This window comes from Oncorhynchus clarkii, chromosome 13 (assembly GCF_045791955.1).
Source record: "Oncorhynchus clarkii lewisi isolate Uvic-CL-2024 chromosome 13, UVic_Ocla_1.0, whole genome shotgun sequence".
NCBI classification, from domain to species: domain Eukaryota; kingdom Metazoa; phylum Chordata; class Actinopteri; order Salmoniformes; family Salmonidae; genus Oncorhynchus; species Oncorhynchus clarkii.
The window spans coordinates 15924699-15942460 of record NC_092159.1 but is presented as its reverse complement, the minus strand read 5'-3'; the positions used below and the strand labels follow the sequence as shown (position 1 = coordinate 15942460).

The following is a 17762-nucleotide window of genomic DNA, read 5'->3' as shown; positions in this document are numbered from 1 at the left end:
TATGTAAACCTATTTAATACATATTGCATGTTACAGAAGACTACTGTTGTATATTGAATAGCCATTAATCACTGTTAAACCTTGATGTGATCGTTCTGTCTGGACATATTTATAATCCAGTGTGAATAGTTGTTTTCAAGATTATATTACCCCCCCCCCCCCCCCCCCCCCCCCTAAACCTGAATCTGAAATTACCTTTATGATCTTTCTTACCACTACTTTGGGGTTCTAATCCCCCTCTTTCAAAATCCCCAAGGTGAACAAATCTAACATTCATGATCCTTGATCACTATATTGATCCTTAACCTCCCACAATAACTACTGTCTATAGCTAGTCTCAATGACCTTACTGCCAATATGAAAGTTTTCTACATAGCTAAATACATTGTTGGAGACAGTTCATGTCTTTCGTTATGCAAACATTTGTTTATTAGATTATATTTCTCATCAAGAATGTTGTTTTAATTATATGGGCTTTGCTTTGGTCATGTGTTCTCTTATGGGTCAATGATTTTAATTACAATATAGAAATTGTTCTAGGCTCAATTACTTAAAAGTGCATGTGGTCCCACCCCTCCCATGTGGTCCCAGGTGCATATTTGGGAGCCCATTTCATTCAGGATGTAAGGCTTACTAGTTATGGCAAATGTTAGGAAAACTTTGTAACAAAACAGCAACGTTTTATACTTTGACCACATCTTTTCACATACGTTTTATTTGGGTCTTTTTAATTCACTATGTTGATTGGCTCCAGCCCTTGGCGGCTCGGTGCATTTACAAAGAAAAATAACACAATTCAACAATTGATGGATGGTGACAAAAATAATGACATTGCCAGTAGTCATGTTAAGGTTTTCAAAGTTCTATTGGTGGAGTTTATGGATTTACATGTGGCTGTGCATTATATGGTGCCTGCATAGGAAAGGGGATCTGATCAAGCCTATTGGTATTCTTGATCAATTCTTGATCCAAAAAGACACAACTGTTATGGGGTTAATTCCACATCTGCTTGCATTGCTTGGTATGTATTGTCATGGTATGAGACAACATAATACAATTTCAGTAAAGTAAAAAATAAATGATATCCTAAATTGAGAGATGAATAAAGAATGTGTTATCACAACATCAAATCTTTCAGAATATACCTGTCTTCAGTATAGAATGACATAGATACAGATTATATTACAACTCTTTGTGTTTTGTCTTAATGACTGTTCTTTAGTAAATAGGAAACTCAAGTGTGCTAGTCCGAGAAACATTAACTAGATGGTTGTTTTATGTTTGTGAAACCTTGAAATGAACACAATGAGAAGTGATTTTGTAACAACAGTTTTGAATGGGTAATTGTATCAAATATATATCATTGTATGTTTTAATTAGCGCTCATATAAACTTTTTTCATCACTGCCTTGTAAACCCATTCTTGTAAGTTGGAGCTACTGTACATGATTGTCTGGAGCTGCTGTACAGATTTGAGCACTTGCCAAGATGTTGACATTTCTGGGTATGCCTCACCTGTAACATAAAGATTATGATATTGTTATATTATTTTTTATAATAATACAAATCTGTCAATCAACCATATGTATTTCTTAAAAGCCCTTTTTTGCATCAGCAGTAGTCACAAAGCATTTTAGAGATACCCAGTCTAAAAATCCAAGACCCATCAATGCATATGTCAAAGCACAGCATCTAGGAAACACTCCCTAGATGTCATAAACCTAGGATAAAAACTAGAGAGGAACTGTACATGTGCCTCTTATTGTTATCCAAGACGTTCCAACGATCGTAGATGACCATAAGGGTCATATAATTACCAGGGAGGCTATAGAGGGGGCAAAAGTTCAACACTCAGGAGTCAACGTCATCTCCTTTTTTCATAGCCTGAGAGAGAACGAGAGAGAGAGAGAAAGAGAGAGAGAGGCTCTATTACATAAAGTTATCACAGATGCACACTATGTAACACATTATATCAATAATTCCCTTCAAATTGGATGTCATTGTCTTTCATAACTGTTGCAATACAAAACATTGAAACCTTGTTAAATATGTGTAACTTTGGTATACATTGAGAGAGAGCGAGAGAGTGTAATATTACACAATTAAATAATAGATCATCACTCACACACACAGACATGACTTCATCGTTGTTCAGAGTGTATTATCATAGTTTCTAATTATCGTTTCTAATCATACTTTCTAGTCTGAGAGGTTTTGATATACATTGGGGCAAAAAAGCATTTAGTCAGCCACTTAAAAAGATGAGAGAAGCCTGTAATTTTCACCATAGGTACACTTCAACTATGACAGACAAAATGAGAAAAAAAAATCCAGAAAATCACATTGTAGGATTTTAAATGAATTTATTTGCAAATTATGGTGGAAAATACGTATTTGGTCAATAACAAAAGTTTCTCAATACTTTGTTATATACCCTTTCAGACGGGCCTGGACATGTACTGGCTTAAGCAGGGGGACACGTCTGGCACTGTAGGATTTGAGTCCCTGGCGGTGTAGTGTGTTACTGATTGTAGGCTTTGTTACTTTGGTCCCAGCTCTCTACAGGTCATTCACTAGGTCCCCCCCATGTGGCTCTGGGAATTTTGCTCACTGTTCTTGTGATCATTTTGACCCCACGGGGTGAGATCTTGCGTGGAGCCCCAGATCGAGAGAGATTATCAGTGGTCTTGTATGTCTTCCATTTCCTAATAATTGCTCCCACAGTTGATTTCTTCAAACCTATTGCAGATTCAGTCTTCCCAGCCTGGTGCAGGTCTACAATTTTGTTTCTGGTGTCCTTTGACAGCTCTTTGGTCTTGGCCATAGTGGAGTTTGGAGTGTGACTGTTTGAGGTTGTGGACAGGTGTCTTTTATACTGATAACAAGTTCAAACAGGTGCCATTAATACAGGTAACGAGTGGAGGACAGTGGAACCTCTTAAAGAAGAAGTTACAGGTCTGTGAGAGCCAGAAATCTTGCTTGTTTGTAGGTGACCAAATACTTATTTTCCACCATAATTTGCAAATAAATTCATAAAAAATCCTACAATGTGATTTTCTGGATTTTTTTCCCCTCATTTTGTCTTTCATAGTTGAAGTGTACCTATGATGAAAATTACAGGCCTCTCTCATCTTTTTAAATGGGAGAAGTTGCACAATTGGTGGCTGACTAAAAATGTTTTTGCCCCACTGTAATAAGAGGGTGAAATAGAAACTAAGAGGGCAGAAGCTATTGTTTACAAACGGTATGAATAAAAACAATGGCTACTGCTCAATGGCTAAATAGCCCTAATTTAAAGAAAATAAATATATGTAAATGAAAACAATTTAGACAAATCATTCTTAAATAATATATATCTATATACATACATCACATTGAATATTCAACTCACCTTCAAAAAGCTCCATGAGGAAGGGAGGATTCCCAGATGATCTTTTAGCTGTTCTGTTTTCCTGCTGTTCTGGGCTGTTGGCTGTTGTTGAGGGGAGGGGCATTTGAGTGAGCTGGGTGGGGCTTTTTATGGGGAGCCTGTCTGCTTTTACATGTTGAGTGAGTGAAAGAGGGCCTACCTGTAAGATATTTTGTCCTACAAACATACTTCTATTTGAAGAGGTTTTTTTGAACATTCAAAAATGAATTTCTACACTAAAGAATGTGAATTTGGTCATAAAAATTCTAGTTGACTATTTATATGCATGAAAATAAAGATGCTTAAAATGTGACATTTTGGAGACATTTTTGGACACTTATAGGGCCTCCTATGCCTTGTTATGGATATATGTCTGTAAAGATAGGTTGGTATAAGAGAAATGCTAAATTTTTGGTCCTATGTTGACAAGATGTAGGGGAATCACTGGAGGGGAATATTGCCCAACAGTGCATCTCAGTGTACATCTCAAACACAATAGGCGTTTTGTTACATTTCAGTCTTCTGTGATGTAAATTCATAAATGAGGTGCAAACTCATAAATGAATACATTTAAACTATATCTGACATGTTACTGGTGTCTTATTTTTTAAGTCCATAACCCTGTGTGTGAGGTGTACACTTTTCTTTCACAGTAGATTTGTTTAAGACTACTAAGAAACACTGTGTGCCCCTGATTTAGCCTCGTGCATTAAAAGGTTATTAAAAGGGGTATAATGGATCTGTTTAAGTCATAAGTAAAGGGCCCATCTTAAAGAGTACAAGTACACGTTCAAAAAGAGGATGGCGTGATTGACTGAGACATCCACCCCAGGAGACCTCACGAGAACATAAACCTGTTTCCTGACATTGTTTTGTTTGTTGCTGACCCCTGAGAAGTCTTTTGGAAGTTCAAAGGTCAGGAAATCCTCGGACGCCACAGGACCCCACTGTTTTCAGACAATTGTTTCAAAGACCTTACACCCCCCCCCCCCCCCCCCCGAACCACATTCTCTTGTGTATAGAGTAACAGATCAGGGGACAGACATGAGAGACAGAGATTTCATTCAAGGAAGGAAAGATACATTTTATTTTTTTAATATAATATTTAATTTGAATATGTTAATACCGAAATGCCTACTGTACAGACCTTTAAACGTATTACTATTTTTAAAATGTGTGCTATGCAATATTATAATAAACCTCTGTTTTTTTACTAAAATGTATATAAAACATACATATTATTATCAAAAAATACTACACTTTAATACCCCGTAAATGTTTACATTACATAGATATATATGTATATTCATTTTTTAAACTGTATTCATATAAAATAAGGCATTTTGCTCCTTGATAAGGATTCTCTCCCTGTGTGTCAACCAACAGCTCGTGACCTGACATCTCCCATGCAGCCTGCAGCCTGGACACACAGACATAGGGCCCGCTGTCCTGCATTGAAAGTAAACATTTTCTTTTTTAAAACCCATGTATTTTCTTCTAAATTTTATACATAAATGCCATTTATATCCTTTAAATGTTTACATGTATAATTATTATTGTTTCTATGTTTGTAACCAAACAACCTCCCACACCTGTTGGGTGGTGGCAGATGTCATTAGCTCCCCCCTGACGCTACAGATCCTTGTCACCACACACACACACGGAGAGAGAGAGACAGCGATTGCATTCATTGAAGTTAAATCACAATACACCTACATTTGGTCTAGGAGCCATGTGTTCTGTAGATTTCTGTGGTTCCCCCCCCCCCCCCTGGAAATCACTGTTTAATATACAACAGCCAGACCATAAGCTCACTTCAACAGTGCTCTACTCTTTAAAATGTTCAAACACATTACATACAGTGCCTTGCGAAAGTATTCGGCCCCCTTGAACTTTGTGACCTTTTGCCACATTTCAGGCTTCAAACATGAAGATATAAAACTGTATTTTTTTGTGAAGAATCAACAAGTGGGACACAATCATGAAGTGGAACGACATTTATTGGATATTTCAAACTTTTTTAACAAATCAAAAACTGAAAAATTGGGCGTGCAAAATTATTCAGCCCCTTTACTTTCAGTGCAGAAAACTCTCCAGAAGTTCAGTGAGGATCTCTGAATGATCCAATGTTGACCTAAATGACTAATGATAAATACAATCCCCCTGTGTGTAATCAAGTCTCCGTATAAATGCACCTGCACTGTGATAGTCTCAGAGGTCCGTTAAAAGCGCAGAGAGCATCATGAAGAACAAGGAACACACAGGTCCGAGATACTGTTGTGAAGACGTTTAAAGCCGGATTTGGATACAAAAAGATTTCCCAAGCTTTAAACATCAAGGAGCACTGTGCAAGCGAATGGAAGGAGTATCAGACCACTGCAAATCTAGCAAGACCTGGCCGTCCCTCTAAACTTTCAGCTCATACAAGGAGAAGACTGATCAGATGCAGCCAAGAGGCCCATTTATTTTTTTAAATTTTATTTCACCTTTATTTAACCAGGTAGGCAAGTTGAGAACAAGTTCTCATTTACAATTGCGACCTGGCCAAGATAAAGCAAAGCAGTTCGACAGATACAACAACACAGAGTTACACATGGAGTAAAACAAACATACAGTCAATAATAAAGTATAAACAAGTCTATATACAATGTGAGCAAATGAGGTGAGAAGGGAGGTAAAGGCAAAAAAGGCCATGGTGGCAAAGTAAATACAATATAGCAAGTAAAACACTGGAATTGTAGTTTTGCAATGGAAGAATGTGCAAAGTAGAAATAAAAATAATGGGGTGCAAAGGAGCAAAATAAATTAATTAATTAAATACAGTTGGGAAAGAGGTAGTTGATAGGGCTAAATTATAGGTGGGCTATGTACAGGTGCAGTAATCTGTGAGCTGCTCTGACAGTTGGTGCTTAAAGCTAGTGAGGGAGATAAGTGTTTCCAGTTTCAGAGATTTTTGTAGTTCGTTCCAGTCATTGGCAGCAGAGAACTAGAAAGAGAGGCGGCCAAAGAAAGAATTGGTTTTGGGGGTGACTAGAGAGATATACCTGCTGGAGCGTGTGCTACAGGTGGGAGATGCTATGGTGACCAGCAAGCTGAGATAAGGGGGGACTTTACCTAGGGTCTTGTAGATGACATGGAGCCAGTGGGTTTGGCGACGAATATGAAGCGAGGGCCAGCCAACGAGAGCGTACAGGTCGCAATGGTGGGTAGTATATGAGGCTTTGGTGACAAAACGGATTGCACTGTGATAGACTGCACTGTGATAGACTGCATCCAATTTGTTGAGTAGGGTATTGGAGGCTATTTTGTAAATTACATCGCCAAGGTCGAGGATTGGTAGGATGGTCAGTTTTACAAGGGTATGTTTGGCAGCATGAGTGAAGGATGCTTTGTTGCGAAATAGGAAGCCAATTCTAGATTTAACTTTGGATTGGAGATGTTTGATATGGGTCTGGAAGGAGAGTTTACAGTCTAACCAGACACCTAAGTATTTGTAGTTGTCCACGTATTCTAAGTCAGAGCCGTCCAGAGTAGTGATGTTGGACAGGCGGGTAGGTGCAGGTAGCGATCGGTTGAAGAGCATGCATTTAGTTTTACTTGTATTTAAGAGCAATTGGAGGCCACGGAAGGAGAGTTGTATGGCATTGAAGCTTGCCTGGAGGGTTGTTAACACAGTGTCCAAAGAAGGGCCGGAAGTATACAGAATGGTGTCGTCTGCGTAGAGGTGGATCAGAGACTCACCAGCAGCAAGAGCGACCTCATTGATGTATACAGAGAAGAGAGTCGGTCCAAGAATTGAACCCTGTGGCACCCCCATAGAGACTGCCAGAGGTCCGGACAACAGACCCTCCGATTTGACACACTGAACTCTATCAGAGAAGTAGTTGGTGAACCAGGCGAGGGAATCATTTGAGAAACCAAGGCTGTTGAGTCTGCCGATGAGGATGTGGTGATTGACAGAGTCGAAAGCCTTGGCCAGATCAATGAATACGGCTGCACAGTAATGTTTCTTATCGATGGCGGTTAAGATATCGTTTAGGACCTTGAGCGTGGCTGAGGTGCACCCATGACCAGCTCTGAAACCAGATTGCATAGCAGAGAAGGTATGGTGAGATTCAAAATGGTCGGTAATCTGTTTTTTGACTTGGCTTTCGAAGACCTTAGAAAGGCATGGTAGGATAGATATAGGTCTGTAGCAGTTTGGGTCAAGAGTGTCCCCCCCTTTGAAGAGGGGGATGACCGCAGCTGCTTTCCAATCTATGGGAATCTCAGACGACACGAAAGAGAAGTTGAACAGGCTAGTAATAGGGGTGGCAACAATTTCGGCAGATCATTTTAGAAAGAAAGGGTCCAGATTGTCTAGCCCGGCTGATTTGTAGGGGTCCAGATTTTGCAGCTCTTTCAGAACATCAGCTGAATGGATTTGGGAGAAGGAGAAATGGGGAAGGCTTGGGCGAGTTGCTGTTGGGGGTGCAGTGCTGTTGACAGGGGTAGGAGTAGCCAGGTGGAAAGCATGGCCAGCAGTAGAAAAATGCTTATTGAAATTTTAAATTATGGTGGATTTATCAGTGGTGACAGTGTTTCCTATCTTCAGTGCAGTGGGCAGCTGGGAGGAGGTGTTCTTATTCTCCATGGACTTTACAGTGTCCCAGAACTTTTTTGAGTTAGTGTTGCAGGAAGCAAATTTCTGCTTGAAAAAGCTAGCCTTGGCTTTTCTAACTGCCTGTGTATAATGGTTTCTAGCTTCCCTGAACAGCTGCATATCACGGGGGCTGTTCGATGCTAATGCAGAACGCCATAGGATGTTTTTGTGTTGGTTAAGGGCAGTCAGGTCTGGGGAGAACCAAGGGCTATATCTGTTCCTGGTTCTAAATTTCTTGAATGGGGCATGTTTATTTAAGATGGTTAGGAAGGCATTTAAAAAAAATATCCAGGCATCCTCTACTGACGGGATGAGGTCAATATCCTTCCAGGATACCCCGGCCAGGTCGATTAGAAAGGCCTGCTCGCTGAAGTGTTTCAGGGAGCGTTTTACAGTGATGAGAGGAGGTCGTTTGACCGCTGACCCATTACGGATGCAGGCGATGAGGCAGTGATCGCTGAGATCTTGGTTGAAGACAGCAGAGGTGTATTTAGAGGGGAAGTTGGTTAGGATGATATCTATGAGGGTGCCCGTGTTTAAGGCTTTGGGGAGGTACCTGGTAGGTTCATTGATAATTTGTGTGAGATTGAGGGCATCAAGTTTAGATTGTAGGATGGCTGGGGTGTTAAGCATGTTGCAGTTTAGGTCGCCTAGCAGCACGAGCTCTGAAGATAGATGGGGGGCAATCAGTTCACATATGGTGTCCAGAGCACAGCTGGGGGCAGAGGGTGGTCTATAGCAGGCGGCAACGGTGAGAGACTTGTTTTTAGAGAGGTGGATTTTTAAAAGGAGAAGTTCAAATTGTTTGGGTACAGACCTGGATAGTAGGACAGAACTCTGCAGGCTCTCTTTGCAGTAGATTGCAACACCGCCCCCTTTGGCAGTTCTATCTTGTCTGAAAATGTTGTAGTTTGGAATTAAAATGTCAGAATTTTTGGTGGTCTTCCTAAGCCAGGATTCAGACACAGCTAGAACATCCGGGTTGGCAGAGTGTGCTAAAGCAGTGAATAGAACAAACAGGGAGGAGGCTTCTAATGTTAACATGCATGAAACCAAGGCTATTACGGTTACAGAAGTCGTCAAAAGAGAGCGCCTGGGGAATAGGAGTGGAGCTAGGCACTGCAGGGCCTGGATTCACCTCTACATCGCCAGAGGAACATAGGAGGAGTAGAATAAGGGTGCGGCTAAAAGCAATAAGAATTGGTCGTCTAGAACGTCTGGAACAGAGAGTAAAAGGAGGTTTCTGGGGGCGATAAAATAGCATCAAGGTATAATGTACAGACAAAGGTAAGGTAGGATGTGAATACAGTGGAGGTAAACCTAGGTATTGAGTGATGGAGAGAGATATTGTCTCTAGAAACATCATTGAAACCAGGAGATGTCATTGCATGTGTGGGTGGTGGAACTAATAGGTTGGATAAGGTATAGTGAGCAGGACTAGAGGCTCTACAGTGAAATAAGCCAATAAACACTAACCAGAACAGCAATGAACAAGACACTGCTTAGTCGAGTGAATCAAAAGGGTCCAGTGAGTGGAGAGGTTGGTTGAGGGTCACGGCGATTTAGACAGCTAGCCAGGCCAACCGGTAGCAAGCTAGCATAGGATGGAGTCTGTTAGCCACCTCTTGCGTTCGGTCAGTAGATTAGTGGGGTTCCGTGTGGTAGAGGGGATTAATCCAAATCACACAACAACAAAAATAAGAACAATAGATATAGTTATAGAGGCCCGAGAAAACATAATAATAATAAAAATAAATAAATTGTCCGATTGTCTATTCAGATAGCATCCGGTAAGACAGCTAACGGTTAGCGGGCCGCAGATGGGCGTTCAGGTAACGTCGCAACAGAGGAGCCAGCCGGATCTCATTCAGGTAGATAACGTCGGCAGTCCAGTTGTGAAGGCCCGGTGGGGCTCCGCGTAGGCAGTGAAACGGGTCCAGATAGGTGACTGCAGCCCAGGAGTGAATGATGGAACTCAGGAGTGATTGACGGAGCTGGCTAGCACCGGAACAATCGATGTTTGCTCCGGAATCGACGAAAGCCGACTGTCACACGGATAGCAGCTAGCTAGCTGTGAGATCCGGGTATGAATGTCCAGAGAGCAGTTGAAATCCAGGGACATGGAGAGAGAAATTGGTCCGGTATGTTCCGTTCCGAGCCGCGCTGCGCCGTACAAAACTGGCGATAGATTCGATAGATTTTCGAGCTAAAGGATAGCTGATGACCACAAACCGTGGTTAGCTGAATACTAACGATGATGATCACTCTGATGATCACTCATACTAACTAACGATGATGACCATGATCACTCTGGATGAATTGCAGAGATCTACAGCTGAGGTGGGAGACTCTGTCCATAGGACAACAATCAGTCGTATATTGCACAAATCTGGGCTTTATGGAAGAGTGGCAAGAAGAAAGCCATTTCTTAAAGATATCCATAAAGTGTTGTTTAAAGTTTGCCACAAGCCACCTGGGAGACACAAACATGTGGAAGAAGGTGCTCTGGTCAGATGAAACCAAAATTGAACTTTTTGACAACAATGCAAAACATTATGTTTGGCGTAAAAGCAACACAGCTCATCACCCTGAACACACCATCCCCACTGTCAAACATGGTGGTGGCAGCATCATGGTTTGGGCCTGCTTTTCTTCAGCAGGGACAGGGAAGATGATTAAAATTGATGGGAAGATGGATGGAGCCAAATACAGGACCATTCTGGAAGAAAACCTGATGGAGTCTGCAAAAGACCTGAGTCTGGGACGGAGATTTGTCTTCCAACAAGACAATGATCCAAAACAAAGCAAAATCTACAATGGAATGGTTCAAAAATAAACATATCCAGGTGTTAGAATGGCCAAGTCAAAGTCCAGACCTGAATCCAATCGAGAATCTGTGGAACGAACTGAAAACTGCTGTTGACAAATGCTCTCCATCCAACCTCACTGAGCTCGAGCTGTTTTGCAAGGAGGAATGGGAAAATTTCAGTCTCTCGATGTGCAAAACTGATAGAGACATACCCCAAGCGACTTACAGCTGTAATCGCAGCAAAAGGTGGCGCTACAAAGTAATAACTTAAGGGGGCTGAATAATTTTGCACGCCCAATTTCAGTTTTTGATTTGTTAAAGTTTGAAATATCATTCCACTTCATGATTGTGTCCCACTTGTTGATTGTTCACAAAAAAATACAGTTTTATATCTTTATGTTTGAAGCCTGAAATGTGGCAAAAGGTCACAAAGTTCAAGGGGGCCGAATACTTTCGCAAGGCACTGTATGAGGAATGTCTGACAACTCTCCCCTTCACAAATGCTCTTATGTAGACAAGCTTTTATTTTGAGCAGGTAGCAAATGTAAAAGATGAACAACCAAAGAATTAACTGAACAGTAGTCATTTTTACTACGGACTGCACACCACCTGTTCAATTAGCAAGCAATGGACATGAAACATTTCAAAGAGACAAGGCATTTTTTAAAGTCAAATTGTTTATTGATTCCATCACACTAGATTAGCAAGAGCACCAGCAACTTCCTGGTCTAAAAAGCAGAAAGAAATGCAAAGTGTCAGCAACACAGAATGTTAAGTAACCAATGTCAAAAACAATACTCACCATTAGAGCTTCTAGAGGATGAATCCATTACATTTTCCTGTTGATAGATATATGGTTAGTACAAAGTCCTTCAAATTCAGAGAGCAAAGTTCAGAGCAGGTTAAAGTGAGCCATTACCTTGCAGAATCCTTCACTAGTGTTGGATATATGCTTGGTGCACCAATGCTAACAAAACCATCATTGGGAGCATTTCCACTGTATTCAGGCATTGCCTCCCTAGGAGTGTAGCTGATTTGGGAGATGACAGTTCTGCCATTCTTGTAGTGCGATTTGGAACTGTAGGAAGAGATTTGGATGAAACCGGACTGTTCAACAATGCTGGCTTGAGAACTACCAGAGAAACCATCTTCAGTGCTTTCGTAGTGCTTCTGCTGAGACATTGGGGTCAGTTGCCGCTGGGGAATTTGGGCTACATGCCATAATTCCTGAAGAATGGGGTTGGGTTGCTGCTGGGACATTTGAGCTGGATACCTCACTTGCTGAGATTCGACGGCCAGTTCCTTCTGCTGCTGGGGAAATTGAGATGGCTGCTGGAGAATGGAGGCCTGTAGCTTCTGTGGCATAGCGGCCAGATGATTCTCCTGTTGGAGCATTTTAGCTCCATACCACATTTGCTGGGGCATGGCGGTCAGTTCCTTCTGTTGAGGTTCAGTGGCCGGTTGCTTCTGCTGCAGGGGCATTAGAGCTGGATGCCACACTTGCTGGGGCACGGCGGTCGGTTGCTTCTGCTGCAGGGGCATTAGAGCAAGATGCCACACTTGCTGGGGCACGGCGGTCGGTTCCTTCTGCTGCTGGGGAAATTGAGATGGCTGCTGGAGAATGGAGGCCTGTAGCTTCTGTGGCATAGCGGCCAGATGATTCTCCTGTTGGAGCATTTTAGCTCCATACCACATTTGCTGGGGCATGGCGGTCAGTTCCTTCTGTTGAGGTTCAGTGGCCGGTTGCTTCTGCTGCAGGGGCATTAGAGCTGGATGCCACACTTGCTGGGGCGTGGTGGATGGTTGCTTCTGCTGCTGAGGTTCAGTGGCTGTTCGATTCTTGGACATTTGAGCTGGATGCCACACCTGCTGAGGTTGCTGGGCTATGGTTGTTGGTTCCTTCTGCAGTAGAGGCATAGGGGCCAGTTGCTTCTGCTGGGGAAACTGAACAGGATGCCACACTTGCTGGGGCACAGCGGTCGGTTCCTTTTGCAGCAGGGGCATTTGAGCTGGATGCCACACTTGCTGGGGCAAGGCGGTCGGTTGCTTCTGCAGCAGGGGCATTTGAGCTGGATGCCACACTTGCTGGGGCACGGCGGTCGGTTGCTTCTGCAGCATTTGAGCTGGATGCCACACTTGCTGCGGCACGGTCGGTTGCTTCTGCAGCATTTGAGCTGGATGCCACATTTGCTGGGGCACGGCGGTCGGTTCCTTCTGCTGCTGGGGCTCGACGGCCAGTTCCTTCTGCTGCTGGGGCATTTGAGAAGGATGCCACACTTGCTGGGGCACAGCGGTCGGTTCCTTTTGCAGCAGGGGCATTTGAGCTGGATGCCACACTTGCTGGGGCAAGGCGGTCGGTTGCTTCTGCAGCAGGGGCATTTGAGCTGGATGCCACACTTGCTGGGGCACGGCGGTCGGTTGCTTCTGCAGCATTTGAGCTGGATGCCACACTTGCTGCGGCACGGTGGTCGGTTGCCTCTGCAGCATTTGAGCTGGATGCCACATTTGCTGGGGCACGGCGGTCGGTTCCTTCTGCTGCTGGGGCTCGACGGCCAGTTCCTTCTGCTGCTGGGGCATTTGAGAAGGATGCCACACTTGCAGGGTAACGTCGGTTGGTTGCTCCTGCTGCAGGGGCATTAGAGCAGGATGCCACACTTGCTTCTGCAGTGTGTGAAATGGATTCCACACTTGCTGGGGCACGGCGGTAGGTTGCTTCTGCTGCAGGGGCATTTGAGCTGGATGCCACGCTTGCTGGGCTATGGTAGTTGGTTCTTTCTGCAGTAGAGGCAAAGGGACCAGTTGCTTCTGCTGCAGGGGCATTTGAGCTGGATGCCACACTTGCTGGGGCACGGCGGTCGGTTGCTTCTGCAGTGTGTGAAATGGATGCCACACTTGCTGAGACTCGACGGCCACTTCCTTCTGCTGCTGGGGCTCGACGGCCACTTCCTTCTGCTGCTGGGGCTCGACGGCCACTTCCTTCTGCTGCTGGGGCTCGACGGCCACTTCCTTCTGCTGCTGGGGCTCGACGGCCACTTCCTTCTGCTGCTGGGGAAATTGAGATGGATGCCACACGAACAGAGGCAGCTGGAGACTGGAGCCCTGTAGCTTCTGTGGCATGGCGGCCAGATGATTCTCTGGTTGGAGCATTTTAGCTCCATACCACATTTGCTGGGGCATGGCAGTCAGTTCCTTCTGTTGAGGTTCAGTGGCCGGTTGCTTCTGCTGCAGGGGCATTTGAGCTGGATGCCACGCTTGCTGGGGCGTGGTGGATGGTTGTTTCTGCTGCTGAGGTTCAGTGGATGTTTGATTCTTGGACATCTGCGCTGGATGCCACACCTGCTGAGGTTGCTGGGCTATGGTGGTTGGTTCCTTCTGCAGTAGAGGCATAGGGACCAGTTGCTTCTGCTGCATTTGAGCTGGATTCCACACTTGCTGGGGCACAGCGGTTGGTTGCTTTGCTTCCACACTGCTGCAGGGGCATTTGAGAAGGATGCCACACTTGCTGGGGCACGGCAGTCGGTTGCTTCTGCAGCAGGGGCATTTGAAATGGATGCCACACTTGCTGGGGCACAGCGGTCGGTTGCTTCTGCTGCAGGGGCATTTGAGATGCAGGATGCCACACTTGCTGGGGCACGGCGGTCGGTTGCTTCTGCTGCAGGGGCATTAGAGCTGGATGCCACACTTGCTGGGGCACGGCGGTCGGTTGCTTCTGCAGTGTGTGAAATGGATTCCACACTTGCTGGGGCATGTCAGTCGGTTGCTTCTGCAGCATTTGAGCTGGATTCCACACTTGCTGGGGCACGCCAGTCGGTTGCTTCTGCTGCAGGGGCATTTGAAATGGATGCCACACTTGCTGGGGCACGGCGGTCGGTTGCTTCTGCTGCAGGGGCATTTGAGCTGGATGCCACACTTGCTGGGGCACGGCGGTCGGTTGCTTCTGCTGCAGGGGCATTTGAGCTGGATGCCACACTTGCTGGGGCACGGCGGTCGGTTGCTTCTGCAGTGTGTGAAATGGATTCCACACTTGCTGGGGCACGGCAGTCGGTTGCTTCTGCTGCAGCATTTGAGCTGGATTTGAGAAGGATGCCACACTTGCTGGGGCATGTCAGTCGGTTGCTTCTGCAGCATTTGAGCTGGATTCCACACTTGCTGGGGCACGCCAGTCGGTTGCTTCTGCAGCATTTGAGCTGGATACCACACTTGCTGGGGCACGGCGGTCGGTGGTTGCTTCAGCATGTGAGCTTGATGCCACACTTGCTGGGGCACGGCGGTCGGTTGCTTCTGCAGCATTTGAGCTGGATGCCACACTTGCTGGGGCACGGCGGTCGGTTCCTTCTGCTGCAGGGGCAGTTCCTTCTGCTTGGGGCATTTGAGAAGGATGCCACACTTGCTGGGGCACGGCGGTCGGCTGCTTCTGCTGCAGGGGCATTAGAGCTGGATTCCACACTTGCTGAGGCACGGCAGTCGGTTGCTTCTGCTGCAGGGGCATTAGAGCAGGATGCCACACTTGCTGGGGCTCGACGGCCGGTTGCTTCTGCTGCTGGGGCTCGACGGCCACTTCCTTCTGCTGCTGGGGCTCGACGGCCACTTCCTTCTGCTGCTGGGGCTCGACGGCCACTTCCTTCTGCTGCTGGGGCTCGACGGCCACTTCCTTCTGCTGCTGGGGAAATTGAGATGGATGCCACACGAACAGAGGCAGCTGGAGACTGGAGCCCTGTAGCTTCTGTGGCATGGCGGCCAGATGATTCTCTGGTTGGAGCATTTTAGCTCCATACCACATTTGCTGGGGCATGGCAGTCAGTTCCTTCTGTTGAGGTTCAGTGGCCGGTTGCTTCTGCTGCAGGGGCATTTGAGCTGGATGCCACGCTTGCTGGGGCGTGGTGGATGGTTGTTTCTGCTGCTGAGGTTCAGTGGATGTTTGATTCTTGGACATCTGCGCTGGATGCCACACCTGCTGAGGTTGCTGGGCTATGGTGGTTGGTTCCTTCTGCAGTAGAGGCATAGGGACCAGTTGCTTCTGCTGCATTTGAGCTGGATTCCACACTTGCTGGGGCACAGCGGTTGTTTGCTTCTGCTGCAGGGGCATTTGAGAAGGATGCCACACTTGCTGGGGCACGGCAGTCGGTTGCTTCTGCTGCATTTGAGCTGGATTCCACACTTGCAGGGGCACGGCGGTTGGTTGCTTCTGCAGTGTGTGAAATGGATTCCACACTTGCTGGGGCACAGCGGTTGTTTGCTTCTGCTGCAGGGGCATTAGTGCAGGATGCCACACTTGCTGGGGCAAGGCGGTCGGTTGCTTCTGCTGCTGGGGCATTTGAGCTGGATGCCACACTTGCTGGGGCAAGGCGGTCGGTTGCTTCTGCAGCAGGGGCATTTGAGCTGGATGCCACACTTGCTGGGGCACGGCGGTCGGTTGCTTCTGCTGCAGGGGCATTTGAGCTGGATGCCACACTTGCTGGGCACGGCGGTCGGTTGCTTCTGCTGCAGGGGCATTAGAGCTGGATGCCACACTTGCTGGGGCACAGCGGTCGGTTGCGTCTGCAGTGTGTGAAATGGATTCCACATTTGCTGGGGCATGGCAGTCAGTTCCTTCTGTTGAGGTTCAGTGGCTGGTTGCTTCTGCTGCAGGGGCATTTGAGCTGGATGCCACACTTGCTGGGGCACGGCGGTCGGTTGCTTCTGCTGCATTTGAGCTGGATTCCACACTTGCTGGGGCACGGCGGTTGGTTGCTTCGACGGCCTGCAGTGTGTGAAACTTGGATTCCACACTTGCTTGGGGCACGGCAGTCGGTTTCTTCTGCTGCAGGGGCATTCGACGGAGCTGGGGAAAGGATGGATCCACACTTGCTGGGGCACAGTGGTCGGTTGCTCCATACCACTGCTGCAGGGGCAGTGGCTGGTTGCTTCTGCTGCAGGGGCAAGCTGGATTCCACACTTGCTGGGGCACGGCGGTTGGTTGCTTCTGCAGTGTGTGAAATGGATTCCACACTTGCTGCAGGGGCATGGCACAGTCGGTCGGTTGCTTCTGCTGCAGGGGCATTAGAGCAGGATTCCACACTTGCTGGGGCACGGCGGGCGGTTGGCTTGCTTGGGCATGTGAGTTTCTTCTTGATGCCACACTTGCTGGGGCACAGTTGTCGGTTGCTCCTCTGCGGCAGCTGAGCTTGATGCCCCACTTGCGGACGGCGGGTTGCTTCTGCAGCATTTGAACTGGATACCACACTTGCTGAGGTTGCTGGGACATGGGGGCCAATTCCTTCCGCAGGATGGCGGCTGTATGTTTCTGTTGCGCTTGCATTTGAGATTTTGGAGACTTATAATTGCCATATCCTAGAGACCGAAGTGATCCTGCGTCAAGCCATGCTGCATTAGAATCCAGTGCAGGAGACCAATCACCTAGGTTAAAAATATAAACTGTAAAATGCCAGCCTTTGAAGGTTATGGAACTGCGTAGCTGTTATTTGAAATTAGCTCACCTTCTGATGTAGAACACGTTATCCCTCCAATTAGCAGGCAACAAAGCCAAGAAACGCTTAAGGAAAGGGAATGTATGTTATAAACATAGCTACCTACCTGTAACACCTGAAGGACAAGGGAAACAAACTAAATCAATACTTAAAAACATACCTGAAAGCGATTCCAATCATCACAGCCATTTTGCCCTCAAAACCTCACCAGTATTCAGCACTAATGGTAGGCATACATCCTACCAGAATATCCCTTTTACTATATTTGCCAGATGTTTGGTTGCTCCTTTTAAAGGAATCCCAGACCCTTCTAATGTCGTTGGCTAATTAAGGACAGCTGTCAGCCACTGAACTACATTACATTTCTATTTCCAAATTGACCCCTAAATCCTACACCTTGATCTAAACACAAGGATTTAATAGGGATAAGCAATA

The 17762-nt window shown here is 45.9% G+C and overlaps 2 protein-coding genes across 2 annotated transcripts in view; one reads left to right on the top strand and one right to left on the bottom strand.

Annotated features, from left to right (window-relative positions):
* LOC139423506 (transcription factor SPT20 homolog) overlaps window positions 1-4802 on the top strand; it is a 16374-nt gene extending 11572 nt beyond the window's left edge. Inside the window, exon 5 of the mRNA XM_071175114.1 lies at window positions 4796-4802. Coding sequence (XP_071031215.1) covers window positions 4796-4802 — 7 coding nt within the window. The remainder of the gene's footprint in view (window positions 1-4795) is intronic.
* Window positions 1-17762, bottom strand: part of LOC139424506 (myb/SANT-like DNA-binding domain-containing protein 4) — a 1073247-nt gene that overhangs the window by 115365 nt on the left and 940120 nt on the right. The window lies entirely within an intron of this gene.